General features: G+C 39.4%; 1 protein-coding gene and 1 pseudogene across 2 annotated transcripts in view; one reads left to right on the top strand and one right to left on the bottom strand.

The window, feature by feature from the left end:
- Positions 1–16,880, bottom strand: part of LOC308094827 — a 71,685-nt pseudogene that overhangs the window by 38,301 nt on the left and 16,504 nt on the right. The window lies entirely within an intron of this gene.
- Positions 1–16,880, top strand: part of LOC308094829 (uncharacterized protein) — a 31,141-nt gene that overhangs the window by 11,815 nt on the left and 2,446 nt on the right. The window contains 12 exon segments of the mRNA XM_080441655.1: positions 4,139–4,238; positions 5,448–5,714; positions 6,066–6,224; positions 6,227–6,343; positions 7,737–8,039; positions 8,865–8,969; positions 12,071–12,144; positions 13,658–13,715; positions 13,921–13,968; positions 14,774–14,847; positions 16,360–16,417; positions 16,623–16,670. Coding sequence (XP_080297781.1) covers positions 4,139–4,238; positions 5,448–5,714; positions 6,066–6,224; positions 6,227–6,343; positions 7,737–8,039; positions 8,865–8,969; positions 12,071–12,144; positions 13,658–13,715; positions 13,921–13,968; positions 14,774–14,847; positions 16,360–16,417; positions 16,623–16,670 — 1,411 coding nt within the window.

Raw genomic sequence — 16,880 nt, 5'->3', positions numbered from 1 at the left:
ACATGAATGAAACATTCCTCATCTCAATGTCTATTGGTTGACATTTCCAACATTAAGGAGGAGAAAGAGTTTTGTACAAATTGTGTCATAACATTCAGTGTTAAATTAACACAGAGCATATTTATACTCTGAATGAATCAACCAATCCAGATTTAGTTTATTGCGACACAATGATTGACAAATACTGTAACAAGAAGGCAACAGGAAGGTTTGGTGGAAGGAGTAGTGTAGTGTGGTTCACAAACTCTGGAGCTACTGTCCTAACCAAACTTAAACTAACTAGGCTGCCGGGCCGCTGTTCGGCTTACCGGACTGAACAAAGTTTTAGGTCAAGGCTGTCTACCCACAAACAGCTCTTCTCTCTCCAGCTCCCACAAACACACACACACACACACACTGAGGGTAGCTCTGGCTTGAGAAGATGGCCTAATGAGATGAATGGAAGGCAGCTGAGTAGGTGTGGAGCTGTCCATGGAGCCAACGAGCTGGAGTGGAGCAGCCTTCAATCACCATCCTCCTCAGACCCTCACACCTCAACCCTTCACAATACATGGACTTGGACTGTTTTCATACTTTAGTAAAAGTTTGTTGTTTTTTAGATGAACAGGGGAAATAAAGCCTTTTTCTCCCATGTGGTTTGGTGGTCTCCTGTTTTCACACCTGATACAGCTGTCAACTGTCACAGTGACCCCACAACCCTGTTTAACTGTCCCTCACTCTAAAAAGCCTGATTTATACTTTGTTGAGCACCAAAAATAGACAATCTGAGATTGTAGATCTGTTTTCGGCTCACGATACCATTGTATGTGACAGGCTATTCAAGCAATATTATTAATTCATTTGTTATATTATTAATTATTAATATCCCTGGTTGTAGAGACAGTTTATTTACATGACAGTTGAAGAAAAGAAGATACCATTATTCAGAGCAAAAAGTCTAAATGCAGCTCCGGTTTCATTCATTGTGCCACTGATAACTTTCCAAACAACGCAATGTTATACATTTGTAAAACGGAAGGATGGCAATATTAATTTGAAACATATGTATATTATATATTATGCATATTACATATTGTATAAATGCTATAAAATTTATGTGTACAGATTACAGAAATCTGTCTTGGTAACATTGTTTTAAAAAAAATATATATGAAAATGTTAGAACCACTGGTATATAGACAGCCATGGTGCAATGAGCTGCATGTTACAGAGATCTTTATATCCACAAACCACATAAATGAGACATTCCTCATCTCAAACATGCTTGTACCTTGTGTGACCTAGACTAGTTCTCTTACATTAGGTGTGTACTGATACTTAAACATTCATACACATTATGGCCAGTAAATTAGAACAAATTGTGCATTTTCTTTGGGCAAGACATTTTTTGAGGGTGTATGTCTCCAATGCAAATGAATAGCCAAGTTATAAAAAGAGATGGCTTTTGTTTTAGGTATTGGTGAAATTGTTGAAAACCCTTTAGTACTCAACATTATGGTTACTCTGAAAAAAAAGTTAACTAGAAGCTTGTTAACATTGTTGTAGCAATGCTAATGCAAATGAAAGGTATTATCTAGCCAGTATGTTTTTTTTTATATATATATATTTTTATTTTTTTTATTGAATAAAAAAAAAAAACACATACAGCAACTAACATGGACATACTCTTAACAAAACAAGACAAACATGATCAAGCAAGTAGGGGGGGGGGGAGGGGTCCTCCAGTTCCATTGTTCATCAACACGCATCAATATACAGCGAAAAACAAAAAAAGCATAGCCAGGCACTTAGGACAGGTCACAACACTCCATATAGCTCATGGTCACATTGAAGCATCTGCAAAATCATCAAGTCCTATCTAAGGGGAGGGTTCAGGCCCACAGCACATTGACCTTTTAGAAGGATCCGAGAGATTTCGGCGGGGAAGTAGTCTAGTGGGGCCCACAACTTCAGAAACGAGGCTTCATTGCCTCTGTGTACTGCACACAGTCTTTCGTGGGGGAGTACACCAAAGATCTCTTTATACCAAAGTTGTATGGTAGGGGGCTTATCCTTGATCCAATTGATTAAAATGCATTTACGAGCTAATAATAAGAATTTGTCAAATAACTTAAATTGTGGGGGTGTCAGATTAATCTCTTTGGAAGGGAGTCCCAGAATGAAAGCTCCCGGATCCTTCTTTATCTTAACCTTAAAGATGTCGCTTAACTCCCGTGCCACAGAGCCCCAAAACCTGGATATCCACTTACATTCCCAAAAGTAGTGGTAGTAGGTTCCAAGATCTGTGTGACATTTAGAGCACAAAGGAGATCTTGAACGGTCCATTTTGTTTAGTAACACAGGTGTGATGTGCAGTCTGTGAAAGATTTTATATTGTGTTTCTCTTAGTCTATTACAGGTGAACACATTTTTTACAGAATCAATGGCCTCTTGCCAGTTGTCCTCGATATATTCATTGTTAAAATCGCTCTCCCACTTGCGGATGGATTGTACCTCCAGGGAGTCCAGCGAGTACAACAAGGAATAGAAGGAAGAGATGAAATGTGATACATCACTACGTTTGCATAGGAGGTCCTCCACTTTGCTATATAGGGATCCAGTTTGTGGGGGCAAACGTAATGTATTAATATAGTGACGTATTTGCAAAAAAACAAAAAAGTGTTCCCTTGGGAGATTGAATTGCGTCAGTAACTGCTGAAACGACATCAAAACACCCTCTTTGAATAAATCACCCAGTACTCTAAGCCAGTGTTTATCAACCTTTTTTGTGCCAAGGCACACCTGGCATAGCCAAAAGATCCCAGGGCACACCTAGATATACGGTATATATATATATATATAATTATATATATATATATACGGTATATATATATACACACACACTAGGGGTGTGCCGATACACTAATTTCACGATACGATACGATATTGGGCACACAACTTCGATACGATTTCGATACGATACGCATTCTGTTTTTGCATTATTCAGACATGCAAACTTGTAGCTTTTCAGCTTCCACTAGCCGTTTTGAATCCAAATAGGGCAATAGTGTGACACCTGACCCGAAAATAAAACAGCATGTTGTCACCCTTTTCACCTCGGGGCTGTTTGCATGCCTGATTATTATTATTGTAAAAAAAAAAAAAAAAAAAAAAAAAAAATCTTTTTATTTTATTTTTTTATATATTTTTTCAAACCTTCTTCAAACGGCGCGGCACACCTCAGCAGTAGCCCCGGCCCAAAATTGGGACGTTTGCCAGGGTTGATAGACACTGCTCTAAGCCCTCGAGAATGCCAGGTCTGGAAGATTGCCGAGCTAAATCCTGGGCCAAATTCATGATCAGCCAGTATCTGTTTAACCCATGTGCTTGGATCACAGCCATCTTCTCATCCTTCATTATGAACTAAACACCTGTACAGTTTAGTGACTGCATCTTTCATGGTTGGGACGTTATCACGTTGACAATATGTGTCATATAACACCACACACACACTCACAAGGTGAAAACAATACCAGCCACGCTGTTACGGCTGCTAATCAACCTCGCTGATAGGGCAATAAAGTGTATTGATACTTGAAACTTCAACCACACTTGGCAGCCAGTTTTCATCCAAGTTTGACATGTTGACTTCCTGACAAAGCAAGGTTGTTCACAGTGACACTTTAGCCTTGTACTGATTGGTCAGCTACTGCTGTTCATGCCCTATAGGGCAGTGGTTCTCAAAGTGGGGTCCAGAGACCCCCAGGGGTCCTTGAGGGGGTTCCAGGGGGTCCGCAGCAAAATTAGCTAATATATCATCAAAGTCAGTTTAACCACTTTAAACTTATACATCGGATATTTGAAAATAACGTGCGTGCGTGCGTGCGTGTGTGTGTGTCTGTGTGTCTGTGTGTGTGTGTCTGTTAAATGAAAGGTTGATATCTGTAGGTAAATTCATTCATAAATGCTGATAGATTCATATATTAATCTCTCTGCAATAATGACATTACTGTAAATAATAAAGTCTCATATTGTGTTTACTTTCACTTTTAACCTCATTTGGTGAAATCCTCCTAGCAACACATGATGTAACAGCATTTGTTACATTTCTATTGGCTAGAATTGGACACTGACGTCATCTTCTTCATGTTACTGAGAGACTCGTATCAGTGAGGAAACAGCCTTTTATATTCTTCACACGGTCGTCAAGATGAAAGAGTTTATTTTACTGTGGATGTTTTGTCATGTCGTCTCTCCAGGTATAAAGTCTTACTTTGCTTCTATTCTTTCATTTAAATTCTTGTGGTTTTCATTGCATTGTGATTTACTTCTGTTACTGCGTAAGTTAACAGCACTGAGGAATGACCTGGCTTTGTACAACTTAATGCTGGTTAATACATAGCCTACGTTTAAACTTTTATAACCAAGTAACTTGAAGGCAGACTATTGTTCTACTTTATTAATAGGCTACTTTATTTGATTTTTATTGTATTTTGTTAAAACACTGTCACATATTTAATCTCAGTAGATAATATAATGTTTCAAATCCAAAACCCTTCCGTTGTAAAAAATGACTGTACTCACAGTGGCCACTAGAGGGCGCTTTGTACTAAGTTATTCTTTGTGTGAACATGTTCAATTCCATCTGGTTCCACTTTACTAAACTGATCATTTTACCATTAGTGTGTATTGAAAACCTGAAGTCAGACAGACAGACAGACAGACAGACAGACAGACAGACAGACAGACAGACAGACAGACAGACAGACAGACAGACAGACAGACAGACAGACAGACAGACAGACAGACAGACAGACAGACAGACAGATGGGTGGGTTCATACCAGTGGTGGTCTAGTAGTGGACAAAGTATATTATTCTCAAGTAGATACTCAAGCACAAATTACAAAGTACATTTTCTTTTTATTATCAATGCATTGCTGTATTGAAATTGAAAATAGCTGATGATGTGGTTTATTCATAATATATTTGTTTGGGTGAAAATGAAATGTAGTACCATCAAAAATAACAATATTTCTATTTGAAATGTAGTGAAAATTATCAGCTTGCAAAAAAAAAATAAGTATTTAAGTACAGTACTAAAGTAAATGTAGGCTACTTAGTTACTGTCCACCACTGGTTCATACAGACAGAAAGTAAAACATAACTAATCTGTTTGATAATCTCTCTTCTATATAAAGGTATTAAACCTTAAAACGTATTGTTGTGATTAAATAAATAAAAATATCGTAATTCAATAACGTTAACCACTTTACCCCTGTCATCCCTATGTTGGGCATCATGGCATGTCATATTGGCAAAATATAAAAAAGAAAAAACTAAAATAGCTGATCTACATGTGACATGGGACACGTGAGCTTATAGATCAGCTATTTACGTTATTCATCATACAATAAAGTACCATCGGCTTAAGTTGTTAAACTGCTACATTTCCATTTTGTTTCACAGTGACTCACTCCCTGAAAAACTTCTTAACTACATCCTCTGAAGTCCCAAACTTCCCAGAGTTTGTGATTGTTGTGATGGTTGATGATGTTCAGACAGAGTATTATGACAGCAACACACAGAGAGCAGTTCCCAAACAGGACTGGATGAACCAGATCACAACAGATGACCCACAGTACTGGGAGAGGAGCACTAGGGAAGCTGTGGATAAGCAGCAGGTCTCCAAGCTCAACATGGATATTGTAAAGCAGCGCTTTAACCAGACTGGAAGTATGTTAATGTTTAACTTCATACTGCTGAAATGATTTATTCACATTGTTGGAAAAACAATCAGTAAGATGTGACTAACACACAGAGCATACAAGAGGAGTGGGGGGGGGGGGGGTGCACGTAGCTTCCATCCATACATTAATGTCAGTGGTTTTATATGGACATTCTGTTGTTCACTGTGGTAAAGACAGAATATCAACCACTGACACTGTCTGTCTGTCTGTCTGTCTGTCTGTCTGTCTGTCTGTCTGTCTGTCTGTCTGTCTGTCTGTCTGTCTGTCTGTCTGTCTGTCTATCTGTCTATCTGTCTGTCTGTCTGTCTGTCTGTCTGTCTGTCTGTCTGTCTCTCAGGTGTCCACATCATCCAGGTGATGTCTGGTTGTGAGTGGGATGATGAGACTGGAGACATTGATGGTTTTTATCAGCATGGTTATGATGGAGAGGACTTCCTTTCATTTGACCTGAAGACAGAGACATGGATCACTCCTAAACCACAGGGTTTCATCACAAACTGAAATGGGATCAAAACAAAGCTCACACAGCATACCTGAAGTACTTCTTCACCAGTGAGTGCATTGAAGATCTGAAGAAGCGTGTGAACTATGGGAAGAAGACTCTACAGAGAACAGGTACAACAACATGATGTGATGGAGTTGTACTTAACCCATTCAAACCGGGAACGCATCTGTGTAACCACTTTATCCATATTTTATACTTTGGATATTCAACAATAGCAGATCTACAAGCTCATAGCGCGGCACCGAGTGCCGCGCTATAAGCTTGTAGATCTGCTATTTTTGAAAAATCTTGACCAAGGAAAAATACGTTTTTCAGAAAATTGTTCTTCACGATTTTTCAAAAATAGCGGATCTACAAGCTCATAGCGCGGCACTTGGTGCCGTGCTATGAGCTTGTAGATCTACTATTTTTGAATAGCCAAAGAAGTCTAAAAATGACACCGATTAATTCCCGGTCTAAATGAGTTAAAATGAAGAGATGAACATGAAAGGGACAAGTCGTCTGTCTCTTTGTCTCTCTGACTCCCACCCCTCCATTTTCTGTTTCTTAATATCTCTCTTTTGCTCTCTCTCCTGTCTCTCTCCTCTTCTATCCCTGTCTTTGTATCTATCCTTCTCTCTCTTTTTGTCTCCGCCGGAGGCGGAGAGTATGTTTTCGCTTCGTCCCGCTGTGTGTCCCACCCCCCCCTAGCCAAGCTAACATTGGTCAAGCTCCACGTGACACGTGACAATATGTTGACACCAATGCTTTTGATTGGCTAGAGGGACGCATGACGAAATAAAATCCTATAAATAGGTTTGTCACTTCAAAAAGCCATTTTTTGAAGTGAGGTAAGACAGGATCAATCAGTCTTGATTGGAACAGTACCTTACAGTACAAATCACCTGTCCGTGCGTGTGTGTGTCCCTCTGAGAACACCTAACATTGGTCAAGTTTCATGTAATAAATTATAAATATATAAATAGCTTAGACAGGAACAGTACTATTCAGTACAAACAGAGATCACAGCTGAGATCACACAATGCAACTCCCATTACGCAAACTGAAGAAGCAGTAAATCATCGTCTGAAACCTGATGAAGAAGCAAAGGCCAAAGCTAAGAAACAGAGACAAAGAACACTAAACAGAGACAAAGAATCCCTAAATGACAAAAAACGATAGCACAGGTCTGCTGGCGGAGACTTGTGCTCCGAGGAGCACATTTTCTAGTTATCTCTGTTCTTTCCTGCCTCTCTGTCTCTTACCCCCACCCTCTCATTCTCTCTATTTATACTTTTTCTCCTCCATCTCTCTTTCATTTAATTTGTTCGAATGTTTTCTTATTGTCATGAAATACAACAGTTCCTTAAATAAAAGTCAACAAATCCACATTCAAATGCAAACCACTAAATCTCTAATCTCTCTCTCTCTCGCTCTCTCTCTCTCTCTCTCTCTCTCTCTCTCTCTCTCTCTCTCTCTCTCTCTCTCTCTCTCTCTCTCTCTCTCTCTCTCTCTCTCTCTCAGAGCTTCCCTCTGTATCTTTCCTCCAGAAGACTCCATCCTCTCCAGTGAGGTGTCACGCTACAGGTTTCTACCCAGACAGAGTCATCATGTTCTGGGCTAAAGATGGAGAGGAGCTCCAGGAGAACGTGGACCATGGAGAGCTCCTCCCCAACCATGATGGAACCTTCCAGATGAGCGTTGACCTGAACCTGACCTCAGTCAAACATGAAGACTGGAAGCAGTACGAGTGTGTGTTTGAGCTCTATGGGGTCAAAGAGGTCTTCAAGTACACACTGGACCGAGAGCTGATCAAGACCAACTGGGGTAAGACTGTTATTATAGGACTAAAGGAGGAATGGATGTGCTGCCAAAGAAGTTAGATCAAATTAATTCACTAAGAAATCATTAACCTAATCCTGACTTTGATGGTCATATTATGCACTCTGAGTTGTGGGTAAAACAAGACAATGGCTGGCTGGATCATATGATCATAATATTAAAACTTATACATTTATGAAATAGTTATGTCCAGTTAAGTATCAGAACATAAAAATGAACTGAACTGAATATTGATTACATTAGACATTAGAGTGAGTCCACTGTACTGAACACTCCATAATAACTAGGGATGGGTATCGTTACTGATACTGCTTACTTATCCATACCAGTACTTATCATCAATACTCCTCACCATAACAATGGTGGTGGGGGGGGGGGGGGTTCACATGAAATTAATTAAATTACTTCATTATCATTTAGATACCAAATACCTATAGTTCTTTTGCTTCTCTGAAAAAAAGCTCTTGGTTCTTGAGTTTCTCTGTACCCATCCATAATAATATAATCTATCCCTTTATTTTTTTACTTAAGTTTGAGTGTATTCTTTTCATGTTACCTGTCTATTTTGTGTATATGTCTGTTTTTGGAGAAAAAAAAAGGAAGCAATCCATGTATATGAAAAGAAATGTATAATCCTACCCTGTGCTTCACAATAAAAAAAGTTTTGAAACATAATGATATAATCTGTGTACAGACAGACAGACAGAGATACACACAGTCAGATACTATATATAAATGGATGGATGAATGTCCTGTTTTAAGATAATTCCTCACTATTTAATCTCTGTTTTTTGCATTTTATTGCTGCAGTTCCCATCCCCATCATCATCATCATCACTGTGGTGGTTCTTTCTGTCATCATCCTCGTTGCCATGGGAGTTTACCATCGTGAAGTTCTCCGACGACTCTGTGGTGGTAGGCCTGATCAACTAGACGCGTGTGTCCAAATTACGCCATACTAGCCGGTAAGGCCGAGCCCCTTGAAACCAAACACGCCCCCGCGGCCGTCCTCAGTGTTTGCTATGAGAACGTAGGCTAGCGCTGTATAGTTATATATCAAAGCGATGACGCAACGTAATTACATAATAATAATAATATATTACATAAAACTGCAGGTCAGCAGCCACTCTAGATCCCCCTTTCTCCCGCCTTCCCCTATTTGTAGAATCACTTCTACAAATACAAAAATCATAAAAACATACATTTATGCATGTATACAGTACAAGCACCTGACCTACCCACCTGCCTACCTGTACATAGACCTATGTATCTACTGCTTGAGCATTTTTGAAGATGAGATGAATGAGTGCTAGCCCATATCATGTTACAATAATATATATATAAATTATATATATATATACACACACACACACATATAATAGGGAAAGGCGTCTATAAGCCTATCTGTTTTTAGTTCTCTATAAGCCTATATATATTTTGTTAATTAATTAGAAAGATGGGGTGTTATATAGGCTACTCCATACTACATTATATTATGTTGGGTGGCATATAGACCTACTTATTATCCTACAATTTAGCGAGACAAAAAAGCGGCGCAATTACTAGACTAAACTTGCATTCATTGGAAAATCGGTCAGAAGAGAAAGGGGGAAAATAATAACTGTGAAAGGCAGCAGCAAACAGAAGGGTGTTTTAAAAGGCGATCTAAAAGAACTTGATCGATTGATTGAATACTTAATTAACAGTTTGCAAAGACAAGCACAGGGAAGTACAGTTCAATACCAGGTCTGTTAAGAGGATTTTAAACCCAAGAAAGCACTATGGCTTGTTTCCATTGAGGTCCTTTGTACTCAATTCATCGAAACATTTAATGACAAATATACAATACTATGCAAAAACATCATATAAATGAGTAGAAAATTAAAATATGTACAGTAAACAGTTGTGGGGGGGGGGGATAGGCTTTGACTTTTTACGGGGGCCAGTTCCAAATTGCAGCCACCTTTAAGTGCTCTTTTGGAGTGGTTTTGAAGGATTCACATTTTGTGAACTGTTGGTAGGGTATTCCACATTGTGTGGCATAGCAGTAAAACAAATGTAATCCCTTGTTAGAGCCAAATCTGTGTTGAACGTGATTTGTGGAGCTCTCTCTGGTGTTGTGATTGTGGACGTCATTGACGTTTTTGAAGTAGTTTGACAGGTACATGGGTGTCTTTGTGTAGTGTATCTTGTAGACCAGGCCCATTGCAAGTTACTGTACTTTGTCCTCTACCCTGAGCCAATCAACCAGCGTTTAAATGAGTTGTAGATGTGAGGCCAAGCAGTAGCCTGACCAGTTTGTTTTGGGATGTCTGGATCCTTTATTTTTTTTGTGCTATAGTACCATGCGTAGTCGAAGTGACTGATTGGATGAGTGCTCCAGCTAGAGTCCTCAAAGTATTCTTACTGACCAGAGAGGAGATCCTGTACAAAAATATTTTTCTTTGGTCGACTTTTTTGATTAATTTTGCTGCCATTTTTTTCACTGGAAAGATTTGCTTCTAAAATGCCACCCAGGTAGGTAATTTCCTCCTTTCTTGTGATCATATTGTCACCCACTTTTACTGTGAAGCCGTCTGCCTTGCAGAGCCCAAAGAGAATGGATTCAGTTCTCTAAGAGTGGCAGCCAATCTGGCGTTTATGTAATATATGTATAGATATAATAATTACGTCGCGTCATCGCCTTGATATATAACTATAGCGCTAGCCTATGTTCTCAAAGCAAACACCCAGGACAGCCGTGGGGTGTGTTTGGACGCATCGCTGTCACTCAAGACTGCCTTGGGGGCGCGTTTGGGTTCAAGGGCTGCGGCTTTACCGGCTAGTGCGGCATGATTTGGACACACGCCTCGGGCGTATCATGCTGCCTATTATACTTTCACAATTTTCAAATGCTTCCCTAATTCGGAGATCGTAGAACAGTATTCTGGCCACGCGAGACTAGAAAGTAAGTGCATGTTACTTTACTCTACTTTACTTCCTTCACTAAGAATTAGATACACTAGACCTAGATGTAAATATGCTTGATTTAGCGTATAGAGCTCATTTCCATCCATAGTCCCCAAAACATTAAAACCATTAAAACAAAGAAATAAACACATGTAAGTGTGTTTTCTCTTGCATTGTTCGAGTTGGCTCAGTTTTTATTAACTAAAATGTGTTTCCAATTCAAGTTTTCGTTATTTAGTTTGTTTTAGTTAACTGTAATAACCCCGTTATAAAGGGTTATTACCGAATAGTTTAAGTTAAAGTTTTTATGCTCCAGTGAAAGGAGAAGTGTTCAAAAGGAAAAGCCTTAGTGACGCGAGATTACCAAAACCAAGCCACATGGAACTTATTTCCTCCAATGGTGGTCTGAGTTCGGTTCGCTTCAAAGGGGTCCGAGTTGAGTGTTCACATGTGTGCAAAAAAATCTGAAAACAAAGAGAGAGAAATATATAGCAATATATAGTATCATCACTCCCTTCATCCACATTTTTCATCATTCATCCCTCCCACCCACCCTCTGTCACAGAGAGATACCAGAGACACAGACTCTGTGTCAATGCAGTGGCTGAGCTAGAGAGTCAGATCTTTGAGCAGCCCAAGCAGAGGGGCTTACGCTTCTATTACATGTGCCCTTCAGGGCAAGTACTCTCCGATCTACCGGGGTGCCGTTGCCTTGCCAGACCGACCCGATGTAATCGCGCTGTACATTTCCGTTTGACACAGTAATTAAGATTGGACTTTTAGGAACTTTTGACTTAGAAATACACAATTGATTTATTTCAAATGTTTGGGCATCTGTTGTTAATTCTCTAGTATGGTAATCAATTCTATTCTAGAGAGTAATCTCTAGTATGGCCACATAATTGCTTTTTGTTTCATTAGGTCTTTATCAAACACAGGCACAATTAGGATTTGGTTGTAAAATCTCAGTTTGGATAATTTGTCATATGTCTAATATTTAATATCAAAAGCTTAATGCCAGGAGAATATTATTCATGACTGAAGAAAGACTGAATAATTTGTTACAGGGTGGGACCAGGATTGGTCTACGACCTCTGTCCTCCTTGATGCATTCAAGGGAAAGGAAAAGAACGAGACAGAGGTAAATCGTTCTTACCTGTACAGTATGTCCATAAAAGATAAAGACATTGGGTAATGCATCTTATAGTATGCCCATGTCTTTGGACAAAAATCTACGTTATTTAACAATTATAAGTAAAGACATTTCCCTCCAAATGAGCGTGTGAATTGGTTGTACTTTTTTAGGTTCTATGTGTAACCATGGCAGAAATATAACAGATCATGTAACTTCGACTATGCCACCTTGGGAGTTTCACCCAAAGAATCAATTAAAGTGCTAAAGTAACTATACTGAAGTGCAACACAGGTTCGTTTGTAAATGACTGGAGCAGAGACCTGCTTCTCAAGATAATCAATAACATTTATTGTAAATGCCACAGGATGATATCATACTAATGTTATACTTTAGACAAGTTAATCACAAACTAATCACAAATTAATGTTAAACGAGAGAAAGCAGTAATAAAATATACAAGTGAAAGGCCACAGTCAGACTAGGGGGGAGGAGAGACAGAGGAGTTAGTACAGTGAGAGTTCAAACACTTCAACACTAAAAACACACAACACTAGGTGGGTTAGGTGCACACAAACGGCATGCAGTGGATAGCAGAAGTTCTCCCCCACAGTGCGACTGCGGTCGCCTCCAACTAGTGGGGGGGTACAAGAAATGGCAATTAGATATATATAAACAGTGGCATAAACAGTGGCAGTTGGATGATCAATGCAAAAGTAAAATACAATACATAAGAAATAACAAGGGGCAAAGGCAGCAATGGAGCGCCTATAAAACAAAAAACAGTTAGCCCCCACCAGGCATTATAATTATACATTATTGGAGACTGGGGCTAAAAACAACAGACATGTGCAATGTCCTTCAGATCACGCGTCTCCACGCGTCCGTTGAATTGGTGAAATTAAGAGCAGACAAGACTTAAAGTGTATTTATTAATTAAGCAGTAAGTAAATAATTACAGATTGAATATAGAAATGTACTTAACAGAGATCTCTGGGCTCCCATTAACTGTCCTTAACAGCAACAAGTTACTTCGAGTTCAGTTCATGAGGTCTGAAGTCTCCATCTCTCCCTGGAGCCTACATCGATCATATGCATATTATCATGAACAGTTTATCAGTAGAAGTCCAGAGTCAGAGAGCCAATCTGGGATGAATGCATGAGCACCAGGCTTTATAGGGGAGGGGTTAATCAGTGATTACCTACACATGTGTAATTGGGGCGTGGACCTAGAAGCCTGAATGGAGACAGGTCTCCCTGTTACATATGCCAGACCTTCAAAGAATCCCTTTTAAATTGTAAATATTGTAGTTTTATATTGGCTATAAATAATGTAATGCTTGTAAGCATTTACAATTGAACTGGCTTCATACTTAAATTAACTTAAAATGTAACATTCTGAATGTTAATTTCTTAGACTGGCTAAATCAAAAATCTGGAATTAGCCCAACTATGTCAATTCTTTGATCACGAACACATTTTCAAAATGTAAGTTTAATTATTTTTGTCTCATCATTCTTAGGTACCCTTATTAAACAACTTACCAGAGGAAGAGGAGGATGAGGAGGATGTGGATTCTGGTGAGAGAAAAACAAATCTACACCTGGATGTTATGAATGCATCACCTCTCTCAGAACCTTGGCCCCTTTCACATCCTGATAACATCAAATATCACTAATATCTTGTAACTTATGTCAATGATTCTCAACCTGTGGGCCGGGGTCCACAGGTTGTATTCCGCTTGTATTTCTGAATGATGATGCCTGTCTTTTGTTCTCATGTCAGATGACTTGGCAGGCAGCACAGAGAAAAATTCAAGCAAAAGGAAAATGAGTAAGCATAATCAATTTGGTTATCTTTGTGTAATATCAGGATTTTCAGCATTGTAGAACCAGCCAGTAGGCCTATTATTGTCTCCGCCAGACCAAAAGGCATGGCGAGAGAGTATGTTTTACCCCCTGTCCGTCTGTCCGTGTGTCCGTCCGTCCGTCCGTGTGTCCATCTGTCTGTGAACAGCTAATCTCCGGCACCGTTGGCCCGGTCGCTGCGAAACTGTGCACACACACTCCCTGGATGCCAATTCAGAACCTCTGCCCCACTTTTCACATGGCCCTGTTATAGCGCCACCAGGAGGCCGATTTGTGCAAAACCCATTTTTTTATATTACTCCTACAGATTTTATCCAAACATCACGCGAATCAGTACACAGTATCTCTATAGTCATGTGATCAACACGGATCTGTCTGATTTTCCATATTCTATCCTGATTGGGTAAGGTTGGCTTCTAAAGTTTGCAGGATTGGTCCGTTTTGAACTAAATGCCTCAAATCATGAATGCAGCATGCGATTTACGTGAAATTTCACACACACATTCCCTCTAGGCCGAGTAAGACATGCCACTTGAACATTTTCAAATCAGCCTCATGGTGGCGCTATAAAAGGCCCATTTGTGTTTTTACCTACAACTGCACCGATCTACGTGAAACTTTGCACGCATACTGTACTCACTAGAGGCCAAGGAAAAACATCTGCCCTGCATTTTTGGATAATTTGTCATATGTCTAATATTTAATATCAAAAGCTTAATGCCAGGAGAATATTATTCATGACTGAAGAAAGACTGAATAATTTGTTACAGGGTGGGACCAGGATTGGTCTACGACCTCTGTCCTCCTTGATGCATTCAAGGGAAAGGAAAAGAACGAGACAGAGGTAAATCGTTCTTACCTGTACAGTATGTCCATAAAAGATAGACATTGGGTAATGCATCTTATAGTATGCCCATGTCTTTGGACAAAAATCTACGTTATTTAACAATTATAAGTAAAGACATTTCCCTCCAAATGAGCGTGTGAATTGGTTGTACTTTTTTAGGTTCTATGTGTAACCATGGCAGAAATATAACAGATCATGTAACTTCGACTATGCCACCTTGGGAGTTTCACCCAAAGAATCAATTAAAGTGCTAAAGTAACTATACTGAAGTGCAACACAGGTTCATTTGTAAATGACTGGAGCAGAGACCTGCTTCTCAAGATAATCAATAACATTTATTGTAAATGCCACAGGATGAGATCATACTAATGTTATACTTTAGACAAGTTAATCACAAATTAATCACAAATTAATGTTAAACGAGAGAAAGCACTAATAAAATATACAAGTGAAAGGCCACAGTCAGACTAGGGGGGGAGGAGAGACAGAGGAGTTAGTACAGTGAGAGTTCAAACACTTCAACACTAAAAACACACTTACACACAACACTAGGTGGGTTAGGTGCACACAAACGGCATGCAGTGGATAGCAGATGTTCTCCCCCACAGTGCGACTGCGGTCGCCTCCAACTAGTGGGGTACAAGAAATGGCAATTAGATATATATAAACAGTGGCATAAACCGTGGCAGTTGGATGATCAATGCAAAAGTAAAATACAATACATAAGAAATAACAAGGGGCAAAGGCAGCAATGGAGCGCCTATAAAACAAAAAACAGTTAGCCCCCACCAGGCATTATAATTATACATTATTGGAGACTGGGGCTAAAAACAACAGACATGTGCAATGTCCTTCAGATCACGCGTCTCCACGCGTCCGTTGAATTGGTGAAATTAAGAGCAGACAAGACTTAAAGTGTATTTATTAATTAAGCAGTAAGTAAATAATTACAGATTGAATATAGAAATGTACTTAACAGAGATCTCTGGGCTCCCATTAACTGTCCTTAACAGCAACAAGTTACTTCGAGTTCAGTTCATGAGGTCTGAAGTCTCCATCTCTCCCTGGAGCCTACATCGATCATATGCATATTATCATGAACAGTTTATCAGTAGAAGTCCAGAGTCAGAGAGACAATCTGGGATGAATGCATGAGCACCAGGCTTTATAGGGGAGGGGTTAATCAGTGATTACCTACACATGTGTAATTGGGGCGTGGACCTAGAAGCCTGAATGGAGACAGGTCTCCCTGATACATATGCCAGCCCTTCAAAGAATCCCTTTTAAATTGTAAATATTGTAGTTTTATATTGGCTATAAATAATGTAATGCTTGTAAGCATTTACAATTGAACTGGCTTCATACTTAAATTAACTTAAAATGTAACATTATGAATGTTAATTTCTTAGACTGGCTAAATCAAAAATCTGGAATTAGCCCAACTGTCAATTCTTTGATCACGAACACATTTTCAAAATGTAAGTTTAATTATTTTTGCCTCATTCTTAGGTACCCTTTATAAACAACTTACCAGAGGAAGAGGAGGATGAGGAGGATGTGGATTCTGGTGAGAGCAAAACAAATCTACACCTGGATGTTATGAATGCATCACTTCTCTCAGAACTTTGGCCCCTTTCACATCCTGATAACATCAAATATCACTAATATCTTGTAACTTATGTCAATGATTCTCAACCTGTGGGCCGGGGTCCACAGGTTGTATTCCGCTTGTATTTCTGAATGGTGATGCCTGTCTTTTGTTCTCATGTCAGATGACTTGGCGGGCAGCACAGAGAAAAAATCAAGCAAAAGGAAAATGAGTAAGCATAATCAATTTGGTTATCTTTGTGTAATATCAGGATTTTCAGCATTGTAGAACCAGCCAGTAGGCCTATAATTGTCTCCGCCAGGCCGAAAGGCATGGCGAGAGAGTATGTTTTACCCCCTGTCCGTCCGTCCGTGTGTCCATCTGTCTGTGAACAGCTAATCTCCGGCACTGTTGGCCCGGTCGCTGCGAAACTGTGCACACA

The sequence above is a fragment of the Gymnoscopelus braueri genome (assembly GCF_963280865.1).
Source record: "Gymnoscopelus braueri genome assembly, chromosome: 11".
NCBI lineage: Eukaryota > Metazoa > Chordata > Actinopteri > Myctophiformes > Myctophidae > Gymnoscopelus > Gymnoscopelus braueri.
The sequence above is the reverse complement of the archived record's forward strand: the minus strand, read 5'-3'. Positions and strand labels throughout refer to the sequence as shown.